Source organism: Pongo abelii, chromosome 15, assembly GCF_028885655.2.
Source record: "Pongo abelii isolate AG06213 chromosome 15, NHGRI_mPonAbe1-v2.0_pri, whole genome shotgun sequence".
In the NCBI taxonomy this organism is placed as follows: Eukaryota; Metazoa; Chordata; class Mammalia; order Primates; family Hominidae; genus Pongo; species Pongo abelii.
In genome coordinates this window covers 38,248,961-38,275,703 of record NC_072000.2, presented here as the reverse complement: position 1 = coordinate 38,275,703, position 26,743 = coordinate 38,248,961, and the positions used below count along the sequence as shown (strand labels likewise).

At 44.1% G+C, this 26,743-nt stretch overlaps 1 protein-coding gene across 1 annotated transcript in view; it reads left to right on the top strand.

The window, feature by feature from the left end:
• Positions 1 to 388: 388 nt before the first annotated feature.
• SNX6 (sorting nexin 6) overlaps positions 389 to 26,743 on the top strand; it is a gene marked incomplete at its 5' end in the record, with an annotated part of 66,491 nt that continues 40,136 nt past the window's right edge. Inside the window, 6 exon segments of the mRNA NM_001133163.1 lie at positions 389 to 401; positions 558 to 605; positions 20,639 to 20,743; positions 21,946 to 22,056; positions 24,329 to 24,450; positions 26,576 to 26,699. Of these exon segments, the coding sequence (NP_001126635.1) occupies positions 396 to 401; positions 558 to 605; positions 20,639 to 20,743; positions 21,946 to 22,056; positions 24,329 to 24,450; positions 26,576 to 26,699 (516 nt within the window).

The window sequence follows — 26,743 nt, the reverse complement described above, 5'->3', positions numbered from 1 at the left end:
GGCATAATACAAAGACCAGATGATGTATTATGGCTTCTGGAGGGTGCCTGCATCGTTTTTCGCTGGAGCCCTCGGGGCAGGGGAACTGGAGAGCTCCCTGGGTGACTTTTGGCCCTTCCCTGGTCAGAGCCCGCCAGCTGCGAGGTGCCCCCAGCCATGAGGTCTGGGTCTTCAGGCTCTCCCGACTTCGGTGCCTTGACCTTGGGCAGAGGGCCCTGTTAAACTTCCTGGTTCACTGACTCGAGCGTCCAGCGCCGGGGACGGGGCGGGCCGCCCTTAGGCCCCGCCCCCTCGCCTCCGCCTCTCCCCGCCCCGCCCCGCCCCGCTCCTGGCCGCCGGCTCCCTCCGGCAGCAGGAGGATCCGCGCCTGCGCCGGCCCTCGCCTCAGAGCAGCCATGATGGTGGGTGTTCTCCGCGGCGCCGAGTCCCGGGAGCGCGGTGGGGGCAGCGGGCGCGGGGCGGGCGCGGGGACCGCGCCAGCCTGGCACTAATGTCTCCCTTTGTGTCTCCCCCATCTCATCCTTTTCCCCGGCGCGCCGTGCCCGCCGACCCCACAGGAAGGCCTGGACGACGGCCCGGACTTCCTCTCAGAAGAGGACCGCGGAGTAAGTTCTGCCTCCCTTTCGCTCGCGGGACCCTCCCTCCCCATCCTGGGTCCACGGGTGTGGTACGGGGAGGTGTCCCCAGCCGCGCGGCACTCCCTCCCCGTAGTCCTCCTTTCGGTTTCCTCGCTGCACCGCGCCCCACCCTCCCGCAGCCCTTCCTCCCTAGGGGCCGCTCGGTTCCGATTCCCGGGGACCCGCGGCCGCTTTCTTGTCCCTCGCCGCTGTTCGGGCCTTCTGGTGGACCTCCACTCCCACCCGGGGCGGGGTGCAGGTGGCGAAGTGGAAGTGGAGGCAGGAGATGGAACGCCCCCACCCTCCCTCGCCACTTTGGGGCCATGAAAACCCATTCTCGGACCTTCCCAGCGGCACCCTCAATTTTCACCCGGTGTGGACATCTCGAACTTGCTCCCGCCCACCCTTCTGTCTCTCTCAAATAGTACAGGTGTAGTCTACATTACCATTTTGCAGGGATTTTTACAGTAGCCAAATCAACCCCTGTCCAGTGCCCTACTAGATTATGCGAAGTGCAGGTGGTCCATGGTATCTTTACTTTTTCTAATATCCAACAAATCCTGTCTTTGGCAGGATTTCCTTGGTGTTTTATTCCATACCTTTAGCTTCTTTGAGGTATATTGACAAATACTGTTGATAATTGTATACTTAAGGTATACATTATATTTTAATACACGAATACATTGTGAAATGAGTACCACAATCAACCTAACATATCCATCACCTCACCTAGTTACCAGCTTTTTTTTTGTGAGAACATTTGAGATCTAAGCAAATTTCAAGTATGTACCCTTTGACCAACATCTGTGCTCCACCCCCTCACCCCCCACATACACACCCCGCCAGGCCTTTGATAACCTCCGTTCTACCCTTGGTATTCTGAGGTTAGTTGCATTCTACTTCAGAAAGAGCCTTCCGGGCTCTGATTCCTCCTTCCAACCCCACTCTCCACCCCCTTTTTCCTTGGCTGAAGGGTGGTAATCTTTATAGTCCCTTGTACAAGTGAGCACTTGGAAAATGTTGATATATGATAATTACCATTCAGCAAGGTTCCATGGTTCCTTCACATTTCACAGCCTGCACTTCAGTTTTCCCTTTTGCTTTTTCTTATCCGTTTTAATGTGAGAGAGACATCTGTTAGTGCATATTTGGTAGGTGATAAAATACTGTGGGATGTTATTGCTGTTTGTAATAACAGATGAGGTAGCTAGTATGAACTGATGACTTTTATAAAGCTTTTATTTATTTATTTGGTTTTATGAGACAGTATCTCCCTTTGTTGCCCAGGCTGGAGTACAGTGGCATGGTTATAGCTCACTGCAGCCTTGACCTCCTGGGCTTAAGTGATCCTCCCACCTCAGCCTCCCAAATAGCTGGGACTACTGGCACGGGCCACCATGCCTAGCTGGGTTTTTGTTTGTTGGTTTTTTGAGACGGAGTCTTGCTCTGTCACCCAGACTGGAGTGCAGTAGCGCTATCTTGGCTCACTGTAAGCTCCGCCTCCCGGGTTCACGCCATTCTCCTGCCTCAGCCTCCCGAGTAGCTGGGACTACAGGCGCCTGCCACCACGCCTGGCTAATTTTTTGTATTTTTAGTAGAGACGGGGTTTCACCGTGTTATCCAGGATGGTCTCGATTTCCTGACCTCGTGATCTGCTCACCCCGGCCTCCCAAAGTGCTGGGATTATAGGCGTGAGCCACCACGCCTGGCCTGTTTGTTTTTATAGAGACAGGGTCTCACCATGTTGCCTAGGCCTGTGTCAAACTCCTGGGCTTAAGTGATCCTCCTGCGATTATAGGTGTGAGTTACTGTGCCCAGCCGAGCTTTTAAATAGTAAGAAAGATGGAGAAGGTGCTGCATACTTTTATAAACTAATTTCTCAGTGTAAACAAAGGCATTATTTAGAATTGCAGGTTAAAGCAAAAGCATCATATAGAATTACTAGTTGTTGGTAAGATTTTTAGTTCGGCCAGGCACAATGGCTCACACCTGTAATCCCAGCATTTTGGGAGGCCGAGGCAAGAGGATTGTTTAAGGCAGGAATTCAAGATCAGCCTGGGCAACATAGCAACACCCCATCTCTACCTAAAATTTTTAAGACCAGGCATGGTGGCTCATGCCTATAATCCCAGCACTTTGGGAGGCCGAAGTGAGTGGATCGCCTGAGGTCAGGAGTTCGAGACCAGCCTGACCAACATGGTGAAACCCTGTCTCTACTAAAAATACAAAAATTAGCTGGGCATGGTGGCGCATGCCTGTAATTCCAGTTACTCCAGAGGCTGAGGCAGGAGAATCACTGGAACCTGGGAGCTGGAGGTTGCAGTGAGCCAAGATTGTGCCATTGCACTCCAGCCTGGGCAACAAGAGCAAAACTCCGTCTCAAAAAAAAAAAAGAAAAAAGAATTTTTTTTTTTTTTTTTTTGAGACGGAGTCTCACTGTTTCGCCCAGGCCGGAAAGCCGGACTGCAGTGGTGCTATCTTGGCTCACTGCAAGCTCCGCCTCCCGGGTTCACGCCATTCTCCTGTCTCAGCCTCCCAACTAGCTGGGACTACAGGCGCCCGCCACCGCACCCAGCTAATTTTTTTTGTATTTTTAGTAGAGACGGGGTTTCACCGTGTTAGCCAGGATGGTCTCGATCTCCTGACCTCGTGATCCGCCCGCCTCTGCCTCCCAAAGTGCTGGGATTATAGGCATGAGCCAACGCGCCTGGCCAACAATTTTTTTTTTAAACTTAGGCAAGCTTGGTGGTATATATCTGTAGTCCTAGCTATTTGAGAGGCTGAGAGCTTGAGAACAGTGAGCTATGGCTTGAGAGAGCCAGGGTGACAGAGTGAGGTCCTGTCTCTAAAAAAATTTTAAAAATTGTATTTCGGGTTTTAAAATAGCGGAAACTAGCAGAGTTACTTAATGAAGTGAGAGGAGTTGATTATAGCACAATTAAACTGATTATTCTAAATATAAAGCATATGACCTTTAGATAACTTTATGTCCTATTTTTGGGGTCTACTAGCACAAGCAAACAGGATTTGCTTTCTTGGAGGATCTTAATAATGTTCAGTAAAAATACTAATTTTTCAGTATGTTGATGATGTGAAAAGTATTTTTTGGTGAATATTTGTGTTCATGGCTTTATGCCTTCAGAAAGATTTGCTCATGGAACTGGAAGCCCTTAAGTAATTTGTCCAGAAACTTTCTCTTTTTTTTTTTTTTTTGAGATGGAGTCTTGCTCTGTTGCCCAGGCTGGAGTGCAGTGGCGTGATCTCAGCTCAATGCAAGCTCCGCCTCCTGGGTTCATGCCATGCTATTCTCCTGCCTCAGCCTCCTGAGTAGCTGGGACTACAGGAGTGCGCGACTGTGCCCGGCTAATTTTTTGCATTTTTTTTTTTAGTAGAGGCGGGGTTTCACCTTGTTAGCCAGGATGGTCTAGATCTCCTGACCTTGTGATCTGCCCGCCTCGGCCTCCCAAAGTGCTGGGATTACAGGCGTGAGCCACCGTGCCTGGCCCCAGAAACTTTTTCATGTATTACAAAATTAAACGGAGAGGAAGACAAAAGAGCACGCCTGACTGTGATGTTCTTATAGAATCCTGTAGATGAAAATTTTAATATGGAAATGGAAAAAAACATGAATTAGAACGCTTTTAGAACATCAGGATGGATATGTACACTTGCCCAGTTCTTCCTTATTTTTGTCCCGTGGAACTGGGTGAATCATAATAATTATATAATTATAGGTGGGCACAGCATAATCATTGTTTCATTATATTTATATTTCATTATATTTCATCATCCCTCTAAAGCCTTTAGTATCCCTCTTTTTCTAATGAGAAATCCGAACTTCAGAGAAACTAAGTTAGTAGTCTGAGGTCACACGGCAACAAATGGGAGAGCTGGACTTTAAAACACATTTCTGATATCAGAGCCACTGCACAGGTTTCTCAAAGTGGCCTTGAAATACTTGCATTAGAATTACCTGGGGCGTTTGAAAATCAGAATGAAAGTTTCTGGGTGTCACCTCCTCACTAAATCAGAATCTCTTAGGGTAGGGAATACACAGTATTGAAAATTGTTGGTCACACTTTGATCTCTTCAGCCCCACCTCTACATACGGGCAGATAACTGCATTTTTTTTTTTTAATTTTTTTGAGACAGGGTCTCGCTCTGTTGCCCAGGCTGGAGTGCAGTGGCGATCTTGGCTCAATGCAACCTCCACCTCCTGGGTTAAGGTGATTCTCCTGCCTCAGCCTCCTGAGTAGCTGGTATTATAGGTGCTCGCCACCACGCTTGGCTAATTTTTTTGTATTTTTAGTAGAGACAGGGTTTCACCATGTTGGCCAGGCTGGTCTCGAACTCCTGACCGCAGGGGATCTGCCCGCCTCGGCCTCCCAAAGTGCTGGGATTACAGGCGTGAGCCACCGCACCCGGCCGATAACTGCTTTTTTGACAAGTGCCCAAGGAGTTTCTGTTTGTGCACTGAAGTTTGATTACTGCTGCACAAAGTTATCCTGCTATTTCCTCATTTTAGGAATAGAAATATCTGGCCTGTTTAAATTTCCTTACATTGTGTTTGTCCTGATAGAAATAGATTACCATAATTAGAACTTTTAGGCATTGCATTTTTAGTTTAGAGCATCTTGTTGAGCCTTTTAAGAAAGGGAGTTTTGGCCGGTCACAGTGGCTCACTCCTATAATCCCAACACTTTGGGAGGTGAAGGTGGGTGGATCACGAGGTCGGGAGTTCGAGACCAGCCTGACCAACATAGTGAAACCCTGTCCCTGCTAAAAATACAAAAAATTAGCTGGGCATGGTGGTGGGCACCTGTAATCCCACCTACTCGGGAGGCTGAGGCGGGAAAATCACTGGAACCCAGGAGGCGGAGGTTGCAGTGAGCTGAGAGCATGCCATTGCACTCCAGCCTGGGCAACGGTGCAAGACTCTGTCTCAAAAAGAAAAGGGAGTTTTGACAGAGAAAAAGCATGAAGTACATATTGATATGAGTTGCAAAGGGGACAGCACATTCAAAAATAAGAACTAGCCTTTCATGTAAAGCAGCAAGTAAGCAAATTTTTTTTTTTTTCTAGACGGAGCCTTGCTCTGTCGCTAGGCTGGAGTGCAGTGGTGCGACCTTGACTCACTGTAACCTCTGCCTCCCAGGTTCAAGCTATTCTCCTGCCTCAGCCTCCTGAGTAGCTGGGACTACAGGTGCACGCCACCACGCCCAGCTAATTTTTGTATTTTTAGTAGAGACGAGGTTTCACCATGTTGGCCAGGATGGTCTTGATCTCTTGACTTCATGATCCACCCTCCTCAGCCTCCCAAAGTGCTGGGATTACAGGTGTGAGCCACGGCGTCCAGCTACAAGTAAGCAAAATTAAAGTCAGTGTTTTTAAATAAATCTTTAAGCAGCCGTACATTTTCATCATGATATTTCTATTAGAACAGAATCTTAGCGCCCTAAGAAAACATTGTTTTGGCCAGGCACAGTGTCTCATGCATGTAATCCCAGCACTTTGGGAGGCCGAGATGGGCAGATCACCTGAGGTCAGGAGTTAAAGACCTGCCTGGCCAACATGGTGAAACCCTGTCTCTACTAAAAATACAAAAATTAGCCAGACGTGATGGCTGGTGCCTGTGATCCCAGCTACTTGGGAGGCTGAGGCAGGAGAATCACTTGAACCCAGGAGGCAGAGGTTGCAGTGAGCCGAGACTGTGCCATTGCACTCCAGCCTGGGCGACAGAGCAAAACTGTCTCAAAAAAAAAAAAAAAAAAAAAGGAAAATATTGTTTTGTGAGAAATTTAAAAAGCAGGCTTCAAGAATACATAGTGTTGAAAAATATTGGCCACATTTTCATCTCTTTAGCCCTACCTCTGTATAATAGGTTTTTCTCCCCCAAATAAAGGACAGTAACATATTATTTAGTACACAAATGAGCCCTTTGAATTGGACACATTTTTTTTCTGATGTGCTTGTTAAATAAGAACAGTGCATGCCAGAGTGATGGCATGATTCTCTTTGCCCTTGATTTCAATTCTAAATAATATGTTTATTGTTTTCAAGAATTACTTCAGGTGGAGTAACTACTTGTTCTCCTGTACTCATAGCCTTGCTCCTACCTTTGTATTCCTTATCTTCATTAATAGCATCACTTTCCAGTTGTGCCGGCAAGAAACCTCTGAGTCATATCCTTCATCTTTATATCAGAACAGTCATTGAGGCCAGTTAATTTCCCCTTGGAAATGTTGTTTATCCCATCTTTCATGTGCTTGGTCCCATTTAAGCTCCTTGCTTCTTCCTGCTTGGATTGTAGCAGTACCTCTCGTTAGTCTCTGTCTTTAGTCTTTCTACTTTCCAATTCAGTCGTCAGATTACTTATATTACTAAAATGATTAAACCATATAGCACGTTAGTGAAAAGGACTTCCTTGGACCTCATTTTTTTGGGGGGTAAGGTCCAAATTCCTTAGGCTAACATTCAACTCTGTTCATAACCTTTTCTGACTGGCTTCATTTCTCAATATCCCCTCCCCCATATTCTTGTCTACTCTCGATTGCCCAAGTACGTCTACACTTGACTGTCTGTTTTATGCATGCATTTCAGTGTTTTTTTTTCCCCTCACCTTTTCTTTCACTTGAAATTCAACTTGAATTTGGCCCAGATGCTTGCATTTTGTTTCGCACCTGCACACTTTTTAGCTTAAACACATGCCACATTTATTGATAGTTATTTCACATAAAAATGTGACATATATTATGTTGGCTGAGGATCAAAAAGATCAATAAGACAAAGTTCCTGCCCTGAGACCATCACAGTGTAGTGAAGGAGATAGAGTTATAATCCCTTGCGATAAAGTGTATGGGAGTACAAAGTAAAAGTGTTCAACTTTAGGGGAAGGGGTAGTAGTAAAGACATAATGATAGTTACACTCTTACATAGCATTCACTGCATGTCAGGGACTTTCCGTATAAACTCAATTCTCAAATCCCTATGAAATACACCTACTGTTATTCCTATTTGGGAAAGGAAAACTGAGTTGCAGAGACATTAAATAACTTGCCCAAGGTCATACAGCCGTAGGAGCCGTGGTCAAAGAGGCAATCTAGCTCTAGGGCCTGGCTCTTAACCACTGTACTATTGGCCTGCTTTCCAACAGGGAGGATGGCATGTGTTGGTAATTTGGTTCCTCCTGGAGCACCTGTTGTTACTGGAGCAGAGGTTGCAAAGGTACATGCAGCTAGTACAGACAGAGTATATAGTGCATAGTGAAAGACTCCAGGCAGTGAGAAGTACCGAGGAATTTTTTTTTTTTTTTTTGCTCTATTGCCCAGGCTGGAGTGCAGTGGCACGGTCTCGGCTCACTGCAAGCTCCGCCTCCCTGGTTCATGCCGTTCTCCTGCCTCAGCCTTCCAAGTAGCTGGGACTACAGGCGCCCGCCACCACGCCCGGCTAATTTCTTTTTGTATTTTTAGTAGAGATGGGGTGTCACGGTGTTAGCCAGGAAGGTCTCAATCTCCTGACCTCGTGATCCGCCCACCTCGGCCTCCCAAAGTGCTGGGATTACAGGTGTGAGCCACCGCTCCCGGCCAGTACTGAGGAATTTTAAGCTAGGAAAGACATGCCCAGGCCGGGTGCAGTGGCTCATGCCTGTAATCTCAGCACTTTGGGAGGCCAAGGTGGGCAGATCACCTGAGGTAAGGAGTTCAACACCAACCTGGCCAACGTGACGAAACCCCAACTGTACTAAAAATACAAAAAAAATTAGCCAGTGTGGTGGTGGGTGCCTGTAATCCCAGCTACTAGGGAAACTGAGGCAGGAGAATCACTTGAACCCAAGAGGCAGAGGTAGCAGTGAGCCAAGATCACGCCGCTACACTCCAGCCTGGGCGATAAGAGCGAAACTCCATCTCAAAAAAAAAAAGGAAAGACATGCCCAGGTGAAAAAGCATTGTAGATTATTCTAATATAGAGGATAGATTGATGCTTCCTTTCAGAAAGCAAAGAAACCAGTTAACAGGCTAATACAACAGTCCAGATGAGAAATGACAAAGGTAGAACTAAGGCAGTGGAAGAGGGATGAAGGAAGGGATGTAGTAAAGAGATGTTTAGGAGACAGACAGGACATAGTGACTGAATAAGTAATACATGGGCTGGGCAAGGGAGGAGGAGAAAACATAGAATATAGGAAGGAAGAGCAGGATTAGAGGTTAGGTCATAAGTCTGGTTCCAGGTATGTTGGATTTAAAGTGCCTGTGAGGCATCTAACCCGCCCCCACCAAACTAGAATGTAAGATCTGTAAGGCTGAGGATTGTGTCTCTTCACTGCTGTCTCCCTAACATGTAGGACAGTGCTTGATACATTGAGGGCACTCAGTTGTTTAATAAGCGAATACATCCAGGTGGCTATGTCTAGTTGGTAACTTGAAATTCAGATTGGGAACTTAGAATAAAAAGTCTGAACTGGAGATATAATTAGGAATTATTAGTTGAGAATGGCTGATATTTCCAACATTAGCTAGCACCCAAGGGAAACCAGCATTTAAGTGCCGGAGCAAAGATGATTGCTTAATGGGGCTAAGAGGGATAGGAGGTGAATCAGAGGAGACTTCAGAAGTTGGGAGAAGCTGGCGCAGTGGCTCATGCCTATAATCCCAGCACTCTGAGAGGCCGAGGCAAGAGGATCACTTGAGCGCAGGAGTTTGAGACCAGTCTGTAGGGAGATCCTGTCTCTACAAAAACTAAAAATTAGCAGGGTGTGGTCACACATGCATTTAGTTCTAGCTACTTGGGAGGCTGAGGCGGGAAGATTGCCTGATCACAGGCTGTAATGAGCTATGATTGTACCACTGCATTCCAGCCTGGGTGACAGAGTGAGATGCCCATCACCTTTTTTTTTTTTTTTTTTTTTTTTGAGGGAGAGTCTCACTTTATCACCCAGGTTGGAGTGCAGTGGCACCATCTCGACTCACTGCAACTTCTGCCTCCTGGATTCAAGCAGTTTCTTGTGTCTCAGCTTCCTGAGTAGCTGGGATTACAGGCGTGCACCACCATGCCCAACTAATTTTTGTATTTTTAGTAGACACAGGGTTTCGCCATGTTGCCCAGGCTGGTCTCAAACTCTTGGCCTCAAGTGATCCTCCTGCCTCAGCCTCCCAAAGTGCTGAGATTACAGGCGTGAGCCACCATGCCCGGCCCCATCTCCAGTTTTAAAAATAATGATTTTTTTTTAAAAAAAGTTGAGATAGTTTTAAGAAAGGAGTGGTCAGAATGATACCAAGGCAGAATACTGCAGAGAGGCCAAGAAGACTGAAAAATATCATTGGTTTGGAAATTAGGTACTCATGTAAAGAATTTTGTTTTTGTTTTTGTTTTTTGACATAGTCTTGCTCTGTTGCCCAGGCTGGCATGCAGTGGCACCATCACAGCTCACTGCAGCCTCGACCTCCTGGGGCTCAAGTGATCCTCCCACCTCAGCTTCCCAAGTAGTTGGGACTACAGGCGTGTGCCACCATGACCAGCTGTGAGGCAAAATTTATTTGTAAAAAGGTGTGTTGGTGGACCTGAGAGAATAAACAGCTGCTGGCATTTATTTCTCTGGGCTGGAGGAGGCAAGTTCACTTGTTGAGGGTGGGGTGTAATGTGGTAGTAAAAGTTGGAATTGTTGCTTCAGGGAATCAAAAGGGGAGCTGAGCAGAGTTGCACAGGACTGGACGGCTGAGTGGTTTTGAAAGAGCATATGCAATTTGGAGACCATTAATTTGAAATGAAACAGTACAAACAATGGTGACTTTTCTCTAGCCATACTCAGCAGCCCAAATGTAAACATTGAAGATTATATTGATCTTGAGGCCAGGTGGCTCATGCCTGTAATCCCAGCATTTGAGAGGCTAAGGTGGGAGGATCGCTTGAGCCCAGGAGTTCAAGTCTAGCTTGGGCAGCATAGTGAGACCTCATCTCTATAAAAAAATAAATAAATAAAAGATAAGTAGATCCTGAGTATGGGAATTTGTGAGCCAGGTATGGTAAAAGAGCAGTGAGAGTTGAAGGGACCAGCAGGAAAGGTATTGGAATGGCATTCGTGGAGTGGATTGGAAAAGGAGTGAAGCAGAGAGAGTGCTGACAGACTGGAAATAAATGGAAAGGTCACAGGACTGGAGGTGTTGATGAGGTTACATTGTACATGTGGTACAAGTGGTGGGGAGAAAGCAGGAAGCAGTTAATTTTATATTACATAAGATTGATTGTCTTCCTCATTGCAAACAGATTTCTTGAAGGCAGGGCTTTTTGTTCACTTTAAATCTTCCACAATACCTGGGACAGTTGTTTGCGTATAAGTGCTGAAAAAAAAGTTTACTAAATAGCCGCATATTACTGTATTGCCTAGTGTTTATATTTATTCTATCTCTCTCTCTCTATATATATATATGTATTTTTTTTGAGACAGAGTTGTGTTCTGTCACCGAGGCTGGAGTGCAGTGGTGCGATATCAACTCACTGCAACCTCCACCTCCTGGGTTCAAGTGATCCTTCTGCCTCAGCCTCCCGAGTAGCAGGGACTACAGGTTTGCACCACTGCACCCAGCTAATTTTTGTATTATTAGTAGAGACGGGGTTTCACCATGTTGGCCAGGCTGGTCTTGGACTCCTGATCTCGTGATCTGCCCACCTTGGCCTCCCAAAGTGTTGGGATTGAAGGCATGAGCCACTGCGCCCGGCCAATCAAATTTTACTTCTATCATGGGGTTTTTAGTTGATCATACTGTAATTACCTGAAAATAGTTTTATAGCCCAGTTGTGGTTACCACCTTTTTTTCTTTCCTCTTCCCTCATTTACATTCCACAAATATTTGTCGAGAACTTCCACTGGGAATATAGCAATGAACAAAACAGACAAAAACCTATGTCTTCATGGAGCTGAATTACAGTCATGAAGAGACATTTTTAAAAAGTAAAGTATATTAGGTTTTGAATAAGCATTATGAAGAAAAATGAGGGAGGAGTAGGGATTTTTGGGCTGGGAGGGGAGGATGGTTTGAGCTGCACTCTTAGATAGGGTGGCTAGGAAAGGCCTTCCTGAGGAAGACTTAAGGACTTGAAGGAAGTGAGCTGTGCAGATACGTATCTGGGGGCAGAGTGTTCCAGGCAGAGGGAACCAGCAGGTGCAAAGACTCCCTGAGACGGCAGCATGTTTGTGTGTTCAAAAAAGAAGGAGGGCCAGGTGCACTGGCTCATACCTGTAATCCCAGCACTTGAGAGGCCAAGGTGGGTGGATCACCTGAGGTTGGGAGTTCGAGACCAGCCTGGCCAACATGGTGAAACCTCGTCTCTACTAAAAATACAAAAATTAGCTGGACATGGTGTCGCACGTCTGTAATTCCAGCTACTAGGGAGGCTGAGGCAGGAGAATTGCTTGAACCAGAGAGGCGGAGGTTGCAGTGAGCTGAGATCGCACCACTGTACTCCAGCCTTGGCGACAGAGCAAGACTCCATCCCCCCCCCAAAAAAGGAGGCCACATGGGAGGACTATAGTGAGCCAGAGGAATGGTAAATTAGATGATATCAGATGGAGATTTTATAGTGCCTGGTAGGCCACTGTAAGGTATTCAGCTTTTCTTCAAGTGGAAACTCCTTAGATTTTAAGCAGAGAAATGATTTCTAGTTTAATGATATCATAGTGGTGGCCCTGTAGGGAATAAATTTATGAGGGGCAAGGGCTGAAGTAAGAGATCAGTTGGAAGACTATTGTAAGAGTAAAAGTTATTTTCTTTCTTCCTTCCTCTTTGCCCCATCCCATCCACTCATCCATCTCTCTACATTTGCGTTGCTGTCAAAATACGAACAACTGACTTCTTAGGGATGTTCTAAGCTAGATACTTCATAGTACACTAGTCAGTATAGTAACTAGTAGTGAATGTCTTCCTAAGTCTTTTTTTTTTTTTTTTTGGAGACGGAGTCTTGCTCTGTCCCCCAGGCTGGAGTGCAGTGGTGCAATCTCGGCTCACTGCAAGCTCTGCCTCCTGGGTTCAAGCGATTCTCCTGCCTCAGCCTCCCAAGTAGGTGCCCGCCACCTACTTGGCTTATTTTTTGTATTTTTAGTAGAGACAGGGTTTCACTGTGTTAGCCAGGATGGTCTTGATCTCCTGACCTCGTGATCTGCCTGCCTTGGCCTCCCAAAGTGCTGGAATTACAGACGTGAGCCACCGCGCCCGGCCCAAGTCTTTTTTTTTTTTGAGACAGGGTCTCACTCTGTCACCCAGGCTGGAATGCAGTGGCACAATCACAGCCCACTGCAGCCTCAGCCCCCTGAGTAGCTGGAACCACAGATGTGCACCATTACACCCAGGTAATTTTTAAATTTTTTATGGAGACAAGATCTCACTATGTTGCCCATGCTGGTCTCGAACTTCTGGCCACAAGTGATCCTTCTGCCTTGGCTTCCCAACGTACTGGTATTACAGGCATAAGCTACGGCGCCCAGCCTTTTACTAAGTAATTATATGTGGAACAACAGGTCACAGGTCAGGGTCTTTAAATTGTTCTTCTAATGATACTACATTTATGCAGTATCTAATGATACTTAATCCATATTTTTTTGTCATAATCTTTCTCTTGACCAGTGACACAAATGTTTAACCTAGTCAGCCTCTGACAAAAGACAGTCCAGTGTTTATTGTTCCAGAAAAAGATTAAGCCATTGAATGTAATCTAATTAGACATTTCTTCAAACTGAACTCACTAGTTGCAGAAAGTTGATTAAATTTTTTTTTTTACCTGAGACAGTCTTGCTCTCTTGACCAGGCTGGAGTGCAGTGGTGCGATCTCGGCTCATTGCAGCCTCCGCCTCCTGGATTCAAGCAATTCTCCTGCCTCAGCCTCCTGAGTAGCTGGGATTACAGGCACCCACCACCACGCCCGGCTAATTTTTTTTTTTCTTTTTTGTATTTTTAGTAGAAACAAGGTTTCACCATGTTGGCCAGGCTGGTCTCAAATTGCTCACTTTGTGATCCTCCTGCTTCGGCCTCCCAAAGTGCCGGGATGACAAGCATGAGCCACCACACCCAGCCAATTAAACTTTTATGAAACACAAGTTGTTTGCTTGACTCCGGTCCTTAATAAAACCCTCTAAAATGATTGACTTTTTGCTAAACTGAGAAGAAAATCTGCCTGGACAATTTGTGTACATTTTATGTAATGAACACTAAATCTCACACCTGTAGTCCCAGTGGTTTGGGAAGCCAAACGGGGTCAAGGGGTGGATCACTTGAACTCACGAGCTCAAGACCAGCCTGGGCAACATGGTGAGATCCCATCTCAAAATTAGCTGGGCATGGTGGTGTGAGCCTGTAGTCCCAGCTACCTGGAAGGCTGAGATGGAATGATTGTTTGAACCCAGGATTCAAGGTTAAAATGAGCTATGATTGTGCCACCGCATTCCAACCTGGGTAGCAGTGCAAGACTCTGTCTCTTTAAAATTAAAAAAATCTACAATATATTTTATCAGATTTAAGATGCAGTTGATTGAAAGACTTATCTTTTTTTTATGTACCACTAAGAAAAAAAAATGTTGCTAGTTAAATTGTAATTTGTCATCAATTGAAAGACATTCCTGGCTGGGCATGGTGGCTCACACCTGTAATCCCAGCACTTTGGGAGGCTGAAGCAGATGGATCATGAGGTCAGGGGATCGAGACCATCCTGGCCAACATTGTGAAACCCTGTCTCTACTAAAAATACGAAAATTAGCTGGGTGTGGTGGTACATACCTGTAATCCCAGCTACTTAGGAGGCTGAGGCAAGAGAATCACTTGAACCCGGGAGGTGGAGATTGCAGTGAGCCGTGATCAGATATGTTTTATAACATATCTGAAACATTCCTATTTCAGATATGTTATAAAAAAATATGCATCTAGAATTGATGAACCATGATAGCATGTTAACTTTTCAGTGATATTTTATACTGATGGTGGGGGGTGATTTTATTTTGGGGACTGGCTTTTCCATTATACATCTTGTTTATTATAAATAGGACTTAGGCCAGTCATAAGTCCTATTACAGGCTCACACCTGTAATCCTAACACTTTGGGAGGCCGAGGAGGGAGGGGATTGCTTAAGCCAGGAGTTTGACAGTATAACTGTGAGCAATGATTGCACCGCTACACTCCAGCCTGGGCAGCACAGCGAGACTCTGTCTCAAGGGAAAAAAAAAAAAAAAAGAAAAGGAAAAGACAAATGGTAGATTGAGGTAATAGCTCTTAAGGCAATATATAAATGGATGACATGCTTTAATAAGGTATACAAGAGAGAATTTAGCCAGGTGCGGTGGCTTACGCCTATAATCCCAGCACTTTGGGAGGCCAAGGTGGGAGAATCACTTAAGCCCAGGAGGCCAAGAGCAGCCTGGGCAACATAGGGAGACCCTATCTCTTAAAAAATAATAATAATTAACCAGATGTGGTGGTGTACACCTGTGGTCCCAATTGCTTAGGAGGCTGAGGCAGGAGGATCACTTAAGCCTGTGAGTATGGTAGGTGGATAGTACAGGGATATTTTATATAGATAAAAGTTACAATTTAAGAAACCAAGTGTTGTGCTATCAAAAAAAAAAACTAAACAATAAAGGGAAACAGTATATTTAGTATAGAAGGATAAGGAAATGGAAGAGAAAGAACTGTTTTAATAACTTGAAATAATCTTAAATTGGAAGAATAAATAACATCTTCTCAAATGTAGATATCTCTGAAAGGTATGCTTCCAAACTGATAGATCAGTAGTTTAAAAAAAAAAATCTGAAAGCAAAAGTGTACATAGAGATAGGAAATCTGGAAAAAAAATTTTTGAAATAGGGTCTTACTATGTTAACTAGACTGGAGTGCAGTGGTGCAATCATAGCTCACTGCAACCTCAAACTCTTGATCTTCCTGCCTCAGCTTCCTGAGTAGCAGAGACTATAAATGTGGGCCACCATGCCCAGCTAATTGTTTTATTTTGTAGAGACAGGTCTTGCTATGTTGCCCAGTGGTCTTGCTGTGTTGCCCAGTGGTCTCAAACTCCTGGGCTCAAGCGATCCTCCCACCTTGGCCTCCCAAGATGCAGGGATTCCAGGTATGAGCCACCTTGGCTGGCCAAAATATTTCATATAAATATTAAGAACAACATATTAACAGCTGAGAGGAAATTTTGACAGAATATAAAGGCAAGGAAAATCCTGAAAATGTCTGCTGGTGTATTCAGTTAACACATTTTAAGGGCCTTTGCCTGACGTTCCTGTTTTGATAGGCCTGGGATTCTGTTTCTGGTTTTGGAGTTTTTTGGTTTTTTTTTTTTGAGACAGGGTCTCACTTTGTCACCCAGGCTGGAGTGCATTGGCAGTTTCTTGGCTCACTGCAGCCTCGACCTCCTGAGTTCAAGCAGTCCTCCTGTCTCAGCCCTCCAAGTAGCTGGGACTACAGGTGTGTCCCACCAGGCTGGGCTAATTTTTGTTTTGGTTATTGTTTTCAGTTTTTTTTAGAGACAGGGTTTTGCCATGTTGCCTAGATTGGTCTTGAACCCCTGAGCTCAAGTAATCCAATCGCCTCAGCCTCCCAAAGTGTTAGTATTACAGGTGTGAGCTGCCACACCCGGCCAGATTCTGTTTTTTTTTGTTTTTGTTTTTGTTTTGAGACGGAGTCTCACTCTGTCTCCCAGACTGGAGTGCAGTGGCACCATCTCACCTCACTGCAACTTCCGCCTCCCAGGTTCAAGCAGTTCACTGCCTCAGCCTCCCGAGTAGCAGGGATTACAGGCATCTGCTATCAGGCCCAGCTAATTTTTGTATTTTTAGTAAGAGACGGGGTTTCACCATCTTGGCCACATTGGTCTTGAACTCCTGACCTCGTGATCCACTCACCTTGGCCTCCTGGAGTGCTGGTATTACAGGCGTGAGCCACCACATGCGGCCCCAGATTCTGTTTTGTTTTTTTTTTTTTTTGAGATGGAGTCTCACTCTGTTGCCCAGGCTGGAGTGTCGTGGCGCTATCTTGGCTCACTACAAGCTCTGCCTCCCGGGTTCATGCCATTCTCCTGCCTCAGCCTCCGGAGTAGCTGGGACTACAGTCGCCCGCCACCACGCCTGGCTAATTTTTTTGTATTTTTAGTAGAGACGGTGTTTCACTGTGTTAGCCAGGATGGTCTCGATCTCCTGACCTCGTGATCCGCCCGCCTCGGCCTCCCTAAGTGCTGGGATTACAGGCGTGAGCTACCACGCCCGGCCAGATTCTGTATTTTTAACAAGCAGCCAGGTTGATTCTTATTAGATGTGTTTTGGAAGTGCTAGACTAAGCAATGAAAACGTAAGAAGTGGAGAAATGCTACAGTTATTCCAGAACCTGTATGATAAATGAACTAGTTTCCTGTGGCTGCTGTAACAAGTTACCACAAACTTGATGGCTTAAAACTACATAAATTTATTCTCTCACAGTTCTGAAGGCCGGAAGTCAGAAATCAGTATCACTGAGCTGAAGTCAGAGAAGTCAGGATATCAATCTGGCAGGGCCAGCTCTCCCTCTGGAGGCTCTAGGGAAGAATTCCCTGCCTCCTCCAGCTTTCAGTGGCTGCCAGCAGCAGCAGTCCTTGGTTTGTGGCTGCATTACTCTAATCTGCCTCTATGGTCACGTGACCTTCTCATTAGTTACTGGAGTATTTTTTTCTGTGTCTTTTTTTTTTTTTTTTTTTTTTGGATAGAGTCTCACTCTGTCACTGGAGTGTAGTGGCATGATCTTGGCTCACTGCCAGCTCCACCTCCCAGGTTCACACCATTCTCCTGCCTCAGCCTCCCGAGTAGCTGGGATTATAGGCATGCGCCACCACACCTGGCTAATTTTATATTTTTAGTAGAGATGGGGCTTCTCCACGTTGGTCAGGCTGGTCTTGAACTCCCCACCTCAGGTGATCCGCCTGCGTCGGCCTCCCAAAGTGCTGGGATTACAGGCGTGAGCCACCAGCGGTGCCTGGCCTCTGCCTTTTATATATAAGATAACGTCCTGACTCGGCGTGGTGGCTCACGCCTGTAATCCCAACACTTTGGGAGGCTGAGGCGGGTGGATCACCTGAGGTCAGGAGTTGAAGACCAGACTGGCTAACATGGCAAAACCCTATCTCTACTAAAAATACAAAAATTAGCTGGGCCCAGTTGTACATGCCTGTAGTCCTAGCTACTCAGGAGGCTGAGGCAGGAGAATCACTTGAACATGGGAGGCGGAGGTTGTAGTGAGCCAAGATGGGGCCACTGCACTCCAACCTCATGGGACAAAGTGAGACTCCATCTCAAAAAAAGATGCGATTGTCTTTAGGGCCCACCTGGATAATCCAGGATAATCTCAAAATCCCCATCTCAAAATCCATAATTGAATGACATCTGCAAAGTCATTTATTGGCATATAAGGTAACATTTACAGCTCCTAGGAATTTGGATGTAGATACCTCCTGGGGAGCCATTATTCAGCCTACCACAATAAACATCTTAAAAGTGGCCTGGCCTGGCTCAGTGGCTCACGTCTGTAATCCCAGCATTTTGGGAGGCCAAGGTGAAAGGATTGCCTGAGCTCAGGAGTTCAAGACCAGCCTGGGCGACATAGCAAGACCCTGTCTCTGTTTAAAAAAACAAAAAGTAGCCTGAATGTGATTAAAGGAAAAAAGGAGGCCAGGCATGGTGGCTCACGCCTGTAATCCCAGCACTTTGGGAGGCTGAGGCGGGCGGATCACAAGGTCAGGAGATGGAGACCATCCTGGCTAACACGGTGAAACCCCGTCTCTACTAAAAAAATACAAAAAATGAGCCAGGCGTGGTGGTGGGCGCCTGTAGTCCCAGCTACTCCGGAGGCTGAGGCAGGAGAATGGTGTGAACCCAGGAGGCAAAGCTTGCAGTGAGCCGAGATTGCGCCAGCCTGGGTGACAGAGCGAGACTGCATCTCCAAAAAAGAAAAAAGGAAACAGATTTCTTTTTTTTTCTTTGAGACTCTTTCACCAGGCTGGAGTGCAGTGGCACGATCTCTGCTCAGTGCAACCTATGCCTCCCAAGTAGCTGGGATTACAGGTGCACGCCACCATGCCCAGCTAATTTTGGTATTTTTAGTAGAGATGGGGTTTCACCATGTTGACCAGTATGGTGTCAATCTCTTGACCTCATGATCCACCTGCCTCGGCCTCTCAAAGTGCTGGGATTATAGGTGTGAGCCACCGCACCTGGCTTCCCCCCCCCTTTTTTTTTTTTTTTTTTTGAGACAGGGTTTGGCTCTATTGCCCAGGCTGGAGTGCAGTGGCATGATCTCAGCTCACTGCAACCTCCACCTCTTGGGCTCAAGCCATTCCCCACACCTCAGCCTCCCAAGTAGCTGGGACTACAGGTGTGCAACATGTGCCCGGCTAACTTTTGTATTTTTTGTAGAGATGGGGTTTCACCGTGTTGGCCAGGCTAGTCTCAGATTCCTGAGCTCAAGCAATTCGAATGCCAAGGTGGGTGGATCACTTGAGGTCAGGAGTTCAAGACCAGCCTGGCCAACATGGCAAAACCCCTTCTCTACCAAAAACTACAAAAATAGCTGGATGTGGGGGCGCACGCCTGTAATCCCAGCTACTCAGGAGGCTGAGGTGGGAGAATCACTTGAACCCGGGAGGCACAGGTTGAAGTGAACAGAGATCACCACTGCACTCCAACCTGGGCAACAGAGTGAGACCCTGTCTCAAAAACAGAAAATAAAATTATATATATATATATATACATATACACACGTATATATATTTGAAGTCATTGAGTAAACAATTTTGTATTTGCATTCAGCGTTTTGTTCATTTACAATATAATTAAAATTTGAGATACTAATGACCAGGTGAGATTCTCTAAGTCCTAGGTTTTACAACTAGAGTACCATCTTTGAAACAATCTATTTCATGTCTTTGCAGCTAGCTAAGACTTATCTTTGAGTGTTTTGACTCTTTCGTAAGTCTCAAAATTACCCAAACAAGTTACAGTATTTATTGTTTAAAGAGTAAGAAAAACAGATGAAGTTTAAAAATTATAAGTAGAAGAGTCTTATAGATGAGAAAGTGGAAGCACTAAATAGGGAATATATTTATTTCTTCAAATGTAGTTTATGGAGTTACTTATTGAGTACTTACTGTATGCTAGTATTTTTCTTAGCACTTTACATTAATATATTTAATTATATTTGATAGTTTCATTGTATATTCCTGAATATAGAGAGGCAGGAGTTAAAATTGTTGCTTGATAGTCTTTTTATAATTTTTCTTGTGCTTCAAGGCAGACACGTTCCTTAATTTTAGAGCACTTGAGCTTAGAGGGACCACTTTCTTGGAAAATAGGTTTGTTTTTTGTTTTCTTTTTTTGAGACAGGTTTTTCTTTTTTTTTTTGAGATGGTTTTGCTCTGTCGTCCAGGCTGGAGAGCAGTGGCACAATTACTGCTCACTGTAGCCTTGACCTAGGCTCAAGCAAGCCTCCTGCCTCAGCCTCCCGTGTACTGAGACCACAGGTGTGCACCACCATATCTGGCTATTTTCTTTTTTCTTTTTTTTTTTTCTTCAATTTTTGTAGACAGGGTCTTGTTATGTTTCCCAGGGTGGTCCTGAATTCCTGGGCTCAGTCAGTCCTGCTGCCTCAGCCTCCTGAAGTGCTGGGATTATAGATGTGAGCCATCACATCTGGCTGAAAAGTTTTCTTTTTGAAATAAACTGTAACTAAACTATAATAAATCATGACTAGCTCAGTGACTTACATAAAGCAGAATATAGTTGAATACTATAAAATGAAAATTCTAGAATTGAATACTATAGAATTAAGGTAATAGCGTATTCCAAAGCAGCTGCTTCAAAATGTATATAATATGTATGTTAAATGGACATGAGTACCTGTTTAGACTTAATAATCTTTTGTTATTTTTGTTTTGTTTTTGCATTGCCTTGTCTGAGAGAAAAAATGAAATTATATAAAAGCACATGATTTTCATTAAGATACTGGTTTTCTTTTTCTAGCTTAAAGCAATAAATGTAGATCTTCAAAGTGATGCTGCTCTGCAGGTGGACATTTCTGATGCTCTTAGTGAGCGGGATAAAGTAAAATTCACTGTTCACACAAAGGTAAATGTGATTTTGTACTTTCTATTGTTTTAGCCATTTATTATACTACATATGTGATATGTTGACCGGGACTTGGGTTTTAAACATAATTGGAAAGAGACTATTTTAACAAAAATAGGTATAGGAAAATGTACTTTTTTTAGATTAATATTCTGAGAATCAGAACCTAGAGAGAAGGCAAATTTAATTTTTTTCCAAATTTTTCTTAGTATCTTTTACCATTCTTGTTACTTTCAATTTCACTGTTCTTTCTGTTAGTCAAATTACTGTCTTACAAATAATTATTATTACTATTTTTTTTTGAGACGGAGTCTCTGTCGTCCAGGCTGGAGTGCAGTGGCGTGATCCTGGCTCACTCACTGCAACCTCCGCCTCCTGGGTTCAAGCAATTCTCCTGTCTCAGCCTCCTAAGTAGCTGGGACTACAGGCACAAGCCACCACGCCCGGCTAATTTTTGTATTTTTAGTAGAGACGGGGTTTCACCTTATTGATCAGGGTGGTCTCGAACTCCTGACCTCAGGTGATCCGCCCGCCTTGGCCTCCCAAAATACTGGGGTTACAGCTGTGAGGCACCATGCCCGGCCACAAATTATTATTTTTATTAGATTTCAGTTCTTGAGCACATTTTCAGATTGCAGATTTCTTTCCGTTGTTTGAATAGTTGAGTTTGATATATATTAATGACATAACTTTTAAGTAACTGTAGCAGTACAATATAATAAGTCTGTCAACTTACTTTCCCGACAATCCGAAGATAATTTTGTCCAGATAGCTCAGGAGTTTTATGATAGACTTTAAAGGGCACTAATAGTCTTGATATAAGACGAATTTTTTTAAATGATAGAAAATATTTATTAAAAACTTTTTAAGGCCTGACACAGTGGCTCATACCTGTAATCCCAACACTTTGGGAGGCCGAGGCAGGATGATCACTTGAGTCCAAGAGTTCAAGACCAGCCTGGGCATCTTAGTGAGACCTCATCTTTACAAAAAGTCAAATTAGCCAGGTGTGGTGGTTTGTACCTGTAGTCCCAGCTACTCGGAGGCTGAGGTGGGAGGATTGCTTGAGCCTGGGAGGTTGAGGCTGCAGTGAGCCGAGATTGTTCCACTGCACTTTAGCCTGGTGGCAGAGCAAGACCCAGTTTCAAAAAACTTTTTAGTGTAAATTTGATTTTTATTCAAGAAAATCTCTATCTTTACAGAGTTCATTGCCAAATTTTAAACAAAACGAGTTTTCAGTTGTTCGGCAACATGAGGAATTTATCTGGCTTCATGATTCCTTTGTTGAAAATGAAGACTATGCAGGTTATATCGTAAGTATTGAGACTCCATTTTAATTCCATTTTCTAGGAGGTTTTAGGTACTTCATTGTGTTTTGGAATCTTGTTTAGCATTTTTTGTGAACTGTTGTTCTGTTTTGTTTTGTTTTGTTTTTGAGATGGAGTCTCACTCTGTTGCCCAGGCTGGAGTGTAGTGACACAGTCTCGGCTCACTGCAACCTCTGCCTCCTGGGTTCAAGCAATTCTCCTGCCTCAGCCTCCCAAGTAGCTGGGATTACAATAATGCACCAACACACCCAGCTAATTTTTGCATTTTTAGTAGAGACAGGGTTTCACCATGTTGGCCAGGCTAGTCTTGAACTCCTGACCTCAGATGATTCGCCCACCTTGGCCTCCCAAAGTGCTGAGATTACAGGCGTGAGCCACCATGCCTGGCCCTGTTATGGTTTTTAGAGACAGAGTCTCACTCGTGTCGCTCAGGCCAGAGTGCAATGGTGTGATCTTTGTTCATTGCAACCTCTGCCTCCTGGATTCAGGCGATTCCCCTGCCTCAGTCTCCTGAGTAGCTGGGATTACAGGCACCCACCACCATGCCTGGCTAATTTTTTTTTGTTTTTTAAGTAGAGACGGGATTTCACCATGTTGGCCAGGCTGGTCTCGAACTCCTGACCTCAGGTGATTCCCCCTGCCTCGGCCTCCCAAAGTTCTGGGATTACAGGCATGAGCCGCCACACTCAGCCTGATATGTGTTTTTAAATTGTCAGTTTTGAAACATGTTTGGTTACCACCTTTTATCCTGAAGTGTTTTCTTAGGGGATGTGGGGTATGTTATGTTCCCTCATTTAAACTTAATTTCTTACCGTTTGTTAGAATTGAAATGGGCTTGTCCTAGGAATTAAGGAGATGTTACAAACCATACTGGTTTTAAAACCATGGTTGGGGCTGGGCACGGTAGCTCATGCCTGTAATCCCAGCACTTTAGGAGGCCGAGGCGGGTGGATCATGAGGTCAGGAGTCAAGACCAGCCTGGCCAAGATGGTAAAACCTCATCTCTACTAAAAATATTTTTAAAAATTAGCCGGGTGTTGTGGCAGGTGCCTGTAATCCCAGATACTCGGAAGGCTGAGGCAGAATTAATTGAACCTGGGAGGCAGAGGTTGCAGTGAGTCAAGATCCCACCACTGCACTCCAGCCTGTGTGACAGAGCGAGCCTCCATCTCAAAAAATTAAAAAAAAAAAACATAGTTGGACAGATACTTAAGAGTTGGAAGTCTCGGCCGGCTACGGTGGCTCACGCCTGTAGTCCCAGCACTTCAGGAGGCCGAGGCGGGTGGATCACCTGAGGTCAGGAGTTTGAGACCAACCTGACCAACGTGGAGAAACCGCATCTCTACTAAAAATACAAAATTAGCCAGGCATGGTGGCACATGCCTGTAATCCCAGCTACTCGGGAGGCCAAGGCAGGAGAATCACTTGAACCCAGGAGGCAGAGGTTGCAGTGAGCCGAGATTACGCCATTGCACTCCAGGTTGGACGACGAGCAAAACTCCATCCCCCAAAAAAAAGGAGTTGGAAGTGTCTTTAAGAGGTTAACTAGCCCAGGCGCAGTGGCTCACACCTGTAATCCCAGCACTTTAGGAGCCTGAAGTGGGTGGATCACCTGAGACCAGGAGTTCAAGACCAGCCTGGCCAACATGGCGAAACCCCGTCTCTACCAAAAATACAAAAATTAGCTGGGCGTGGTGTCGTGCGTTTATAATCCCAGCTACTCCAGCCTGGAAAACAGAGCAAGACTCCGTCTCCAAAAAAAAAAAAGAAAGATTAGATAACTTTTTTTTTTTTTTTTTTGGAGACAAGGTCTTCCTCTATCACCCAGGCTGGAGTGCAGCAGTGCGATTTTGGCTTACTGCAACCTCCGACTCCCGGGTTCAAGCGATTCTCATGCCTCAGCCTCCCGAGTCGCTGGGATTACAGGCACTTGCCACCAGGCCCAGCTAATTTTTGTATTTTTGGTAGACACAGGATTTCATCATGTTGGCCAGGCTGGTCTTGAACTCCTGACCTCAGGTGATCTGCCCACCTCAGCCTCCCAAAGTGCTGGGATTACAGGCGTGAGCCATTGTACCTGGCCAGGACTTAATTTCTACAACTAGTCAAGTTCTCCAATCTGAATTTGGGTGTTCCTGGTGTTCAGCTCATTCTGGATACCCTTAGCTTTCCCAGACACAGTCTTTTATGGTAGCAGTAGTACAATGCTTCAAGAAATGAAAATTTCCTTAAAATTAGTGATTTGGTCCTGTTACAGATTCCACCAGCACCACCAAGACCTGATTTTGATGCTTCAAGGGAAAAGCTACAGAAGCTTGGTGAAGGAGAAGGGTCAATGACGAAGGAAGAATTCACAAAGATGAAACAGGAACTGGAAGCGTATGTGATTTTTTAATTTTTTTTTGGTTGTTGTTGCCTTTGTTAATTGTGCTTGCTTTAATGCCTTTTTTGGTGTTTTGTGATATCCCATCATTTTAATTGTTTCACCATGGAGACCCTTTCTGGAAGATGTAGGTTTAAGTCGTACAACCAGTATTAATGATCATGATCAGAGCCTACAGGAAAATTATAGAGTAATTGTCTCCACTGTAAAATTATTTAAACTCATATTTGAAATAGACCCTGAAAGTTGAAAATGGAAGATCCAAAAGCTTCTTTTAAAAAAGTAAAAGGTCCAGTCTGTCGTTGGACTTAAGGGGAAAAAGAAATAGAGAACATGACTTTTTAAAGTAGAATAGTCATTGTTGTTTTTTTTTCTATTTACAAAGCCTTAGTCACTACCAATCTAGTTCTCTTTTTTCAATATGGACATATTGCCATGCTTCTCAAAAGAGAATGTACTGAGCAACTGCATATATTCTGTTTTCTTAAAAACTGCATATGTACGTAGTGTGAATTATCACAGTTTTTTCAAGAATCTAATACATTTCTAGTATATATGAAACTAATAGTCATTTAATGAAAAACAGTTTTTAACTATTCTCTAGTTACTTTGCTTCTATATTCTTTTCCCTTTGGGCAGAAGCCACAGGCAGAGAAAAGAAGAAAAGGAAATTATGTGCAGGTTGAGTATCACTTATGCAGAATGCCTGGGAGGGCATTTTGGATTTTAATTTTTTTTTGGAGTATTTGCATTATATTTACTGGTTGAGCATCCCTAATCTGAAATCTGAAATGTTCTGATGAATATTTCCTTTGAGCATCATGTCTTCATTTAAAAAATTTCAGATTTTGGAGTACTTTGGATTTCAGATTTTTGGGTAGGGATACTCAACCCATATTTCGTTTTTAGTGTATTTGCTGAAAACACAGAATCTTTCCCCTTTCATTAAACATTTGGAGTAATTTTGGATTTGCTGGATATGTTTCTCTATTTTGAGAGTTGTATAAGGAAATAATTTTCCTTAGTTATCACCTCTGTCACTTTTTCTGGTCATTTCTCCCCTTCATGCATTTCCTCTTCTCTTCTTCCACTAGTTTTAGTTTTTAGTTATATATTCACACTGCTGCTATACTCCTCTTCAGGATGCTAAACTCCTGAAAAGATAAATCAGCAAAGCAGGTCTTGGATGCAAGCAGTGGTCTGATAGCAGACAGATACATATTCAAAGTTTGTAAGACTGAAAACTGGAAATGAGCAGAGTGCATTAATATCAAAGAAACTGTGATTTTCCAGTGGCCCTGATCATGATTCTTTTGTGGTCTGGTTAGGGGTTGGATAACAGAGAACCTTGGGTTTATTCTACTGCTACCTCCATCCTCTGCATCCTTCTTTTTTGTCTTCACTGAATGACTACCCTCACAGAGATCAAACTTCTCCCAACATTGGTCCTGCTGGTTTGCTGGTATGTAAAACTTACCCTTCTTGCACGTAGTTGAAGCAAGAATATCAGGCCTTTTCCTTGAATGTTTTTTTTTTCCCCCAAACTGACATGTATTACTTTGCGGTCTCTGGGATTCACTGCTGGTATTAAAATATTTTGAACACATTTCTTTGGTGTAATGGCAAAAAAAATCAGTTTCTTCATAGTGTGTTTCTTGTGTGTTTGGGTAGTTAGATGAAAATAATTATTAACATTGAAAATATGCTCACAGAGGTTTGGGTTTTAATTTTTTTTGTACTAAGTTGTTTAAAAGTAGTAATTGGATATTGAATCATCAAGATTCTATCAAATAATTTGTAGCATACTTTCTGTAGAGCTGAGAACAAGCAGCCCTATAGTTAACTTTAACATCAACTTGCATAAGTAAGAAAAATTTGTAAAACTTAAAAATATTAACATTTAGATATAAATATTATTAACTGGCATGAAACCTTTTTCAAAGCTGGGTTTTATGTATTTCATTAACAGTTCAACTAAAACCCTTGTTTACATGAATTATATCTTTGTCTCTCTAATTTTGCATTTGGAATAATCCAAAGAGTATTTTCTGAAAAAAATTGTTGCAGGTGACTTTTTAGTTGATGGAGTTTTTTACCTTTAATTTTGTATATTGTTTCTAGTGAATATTTGGCAATATTCAAGAAGACAGTTGCGATGCATGAAGTGTTCCTGTGTCGTGTGGCAGCACATCCTATTTTGAGAAAAGATTTAAATTTCCATGTCTTCTTGGAATATAATCAAGATGTGAGTATCACATTGATTGGTGGTCAAGTTTTCTTTTTTTTTTT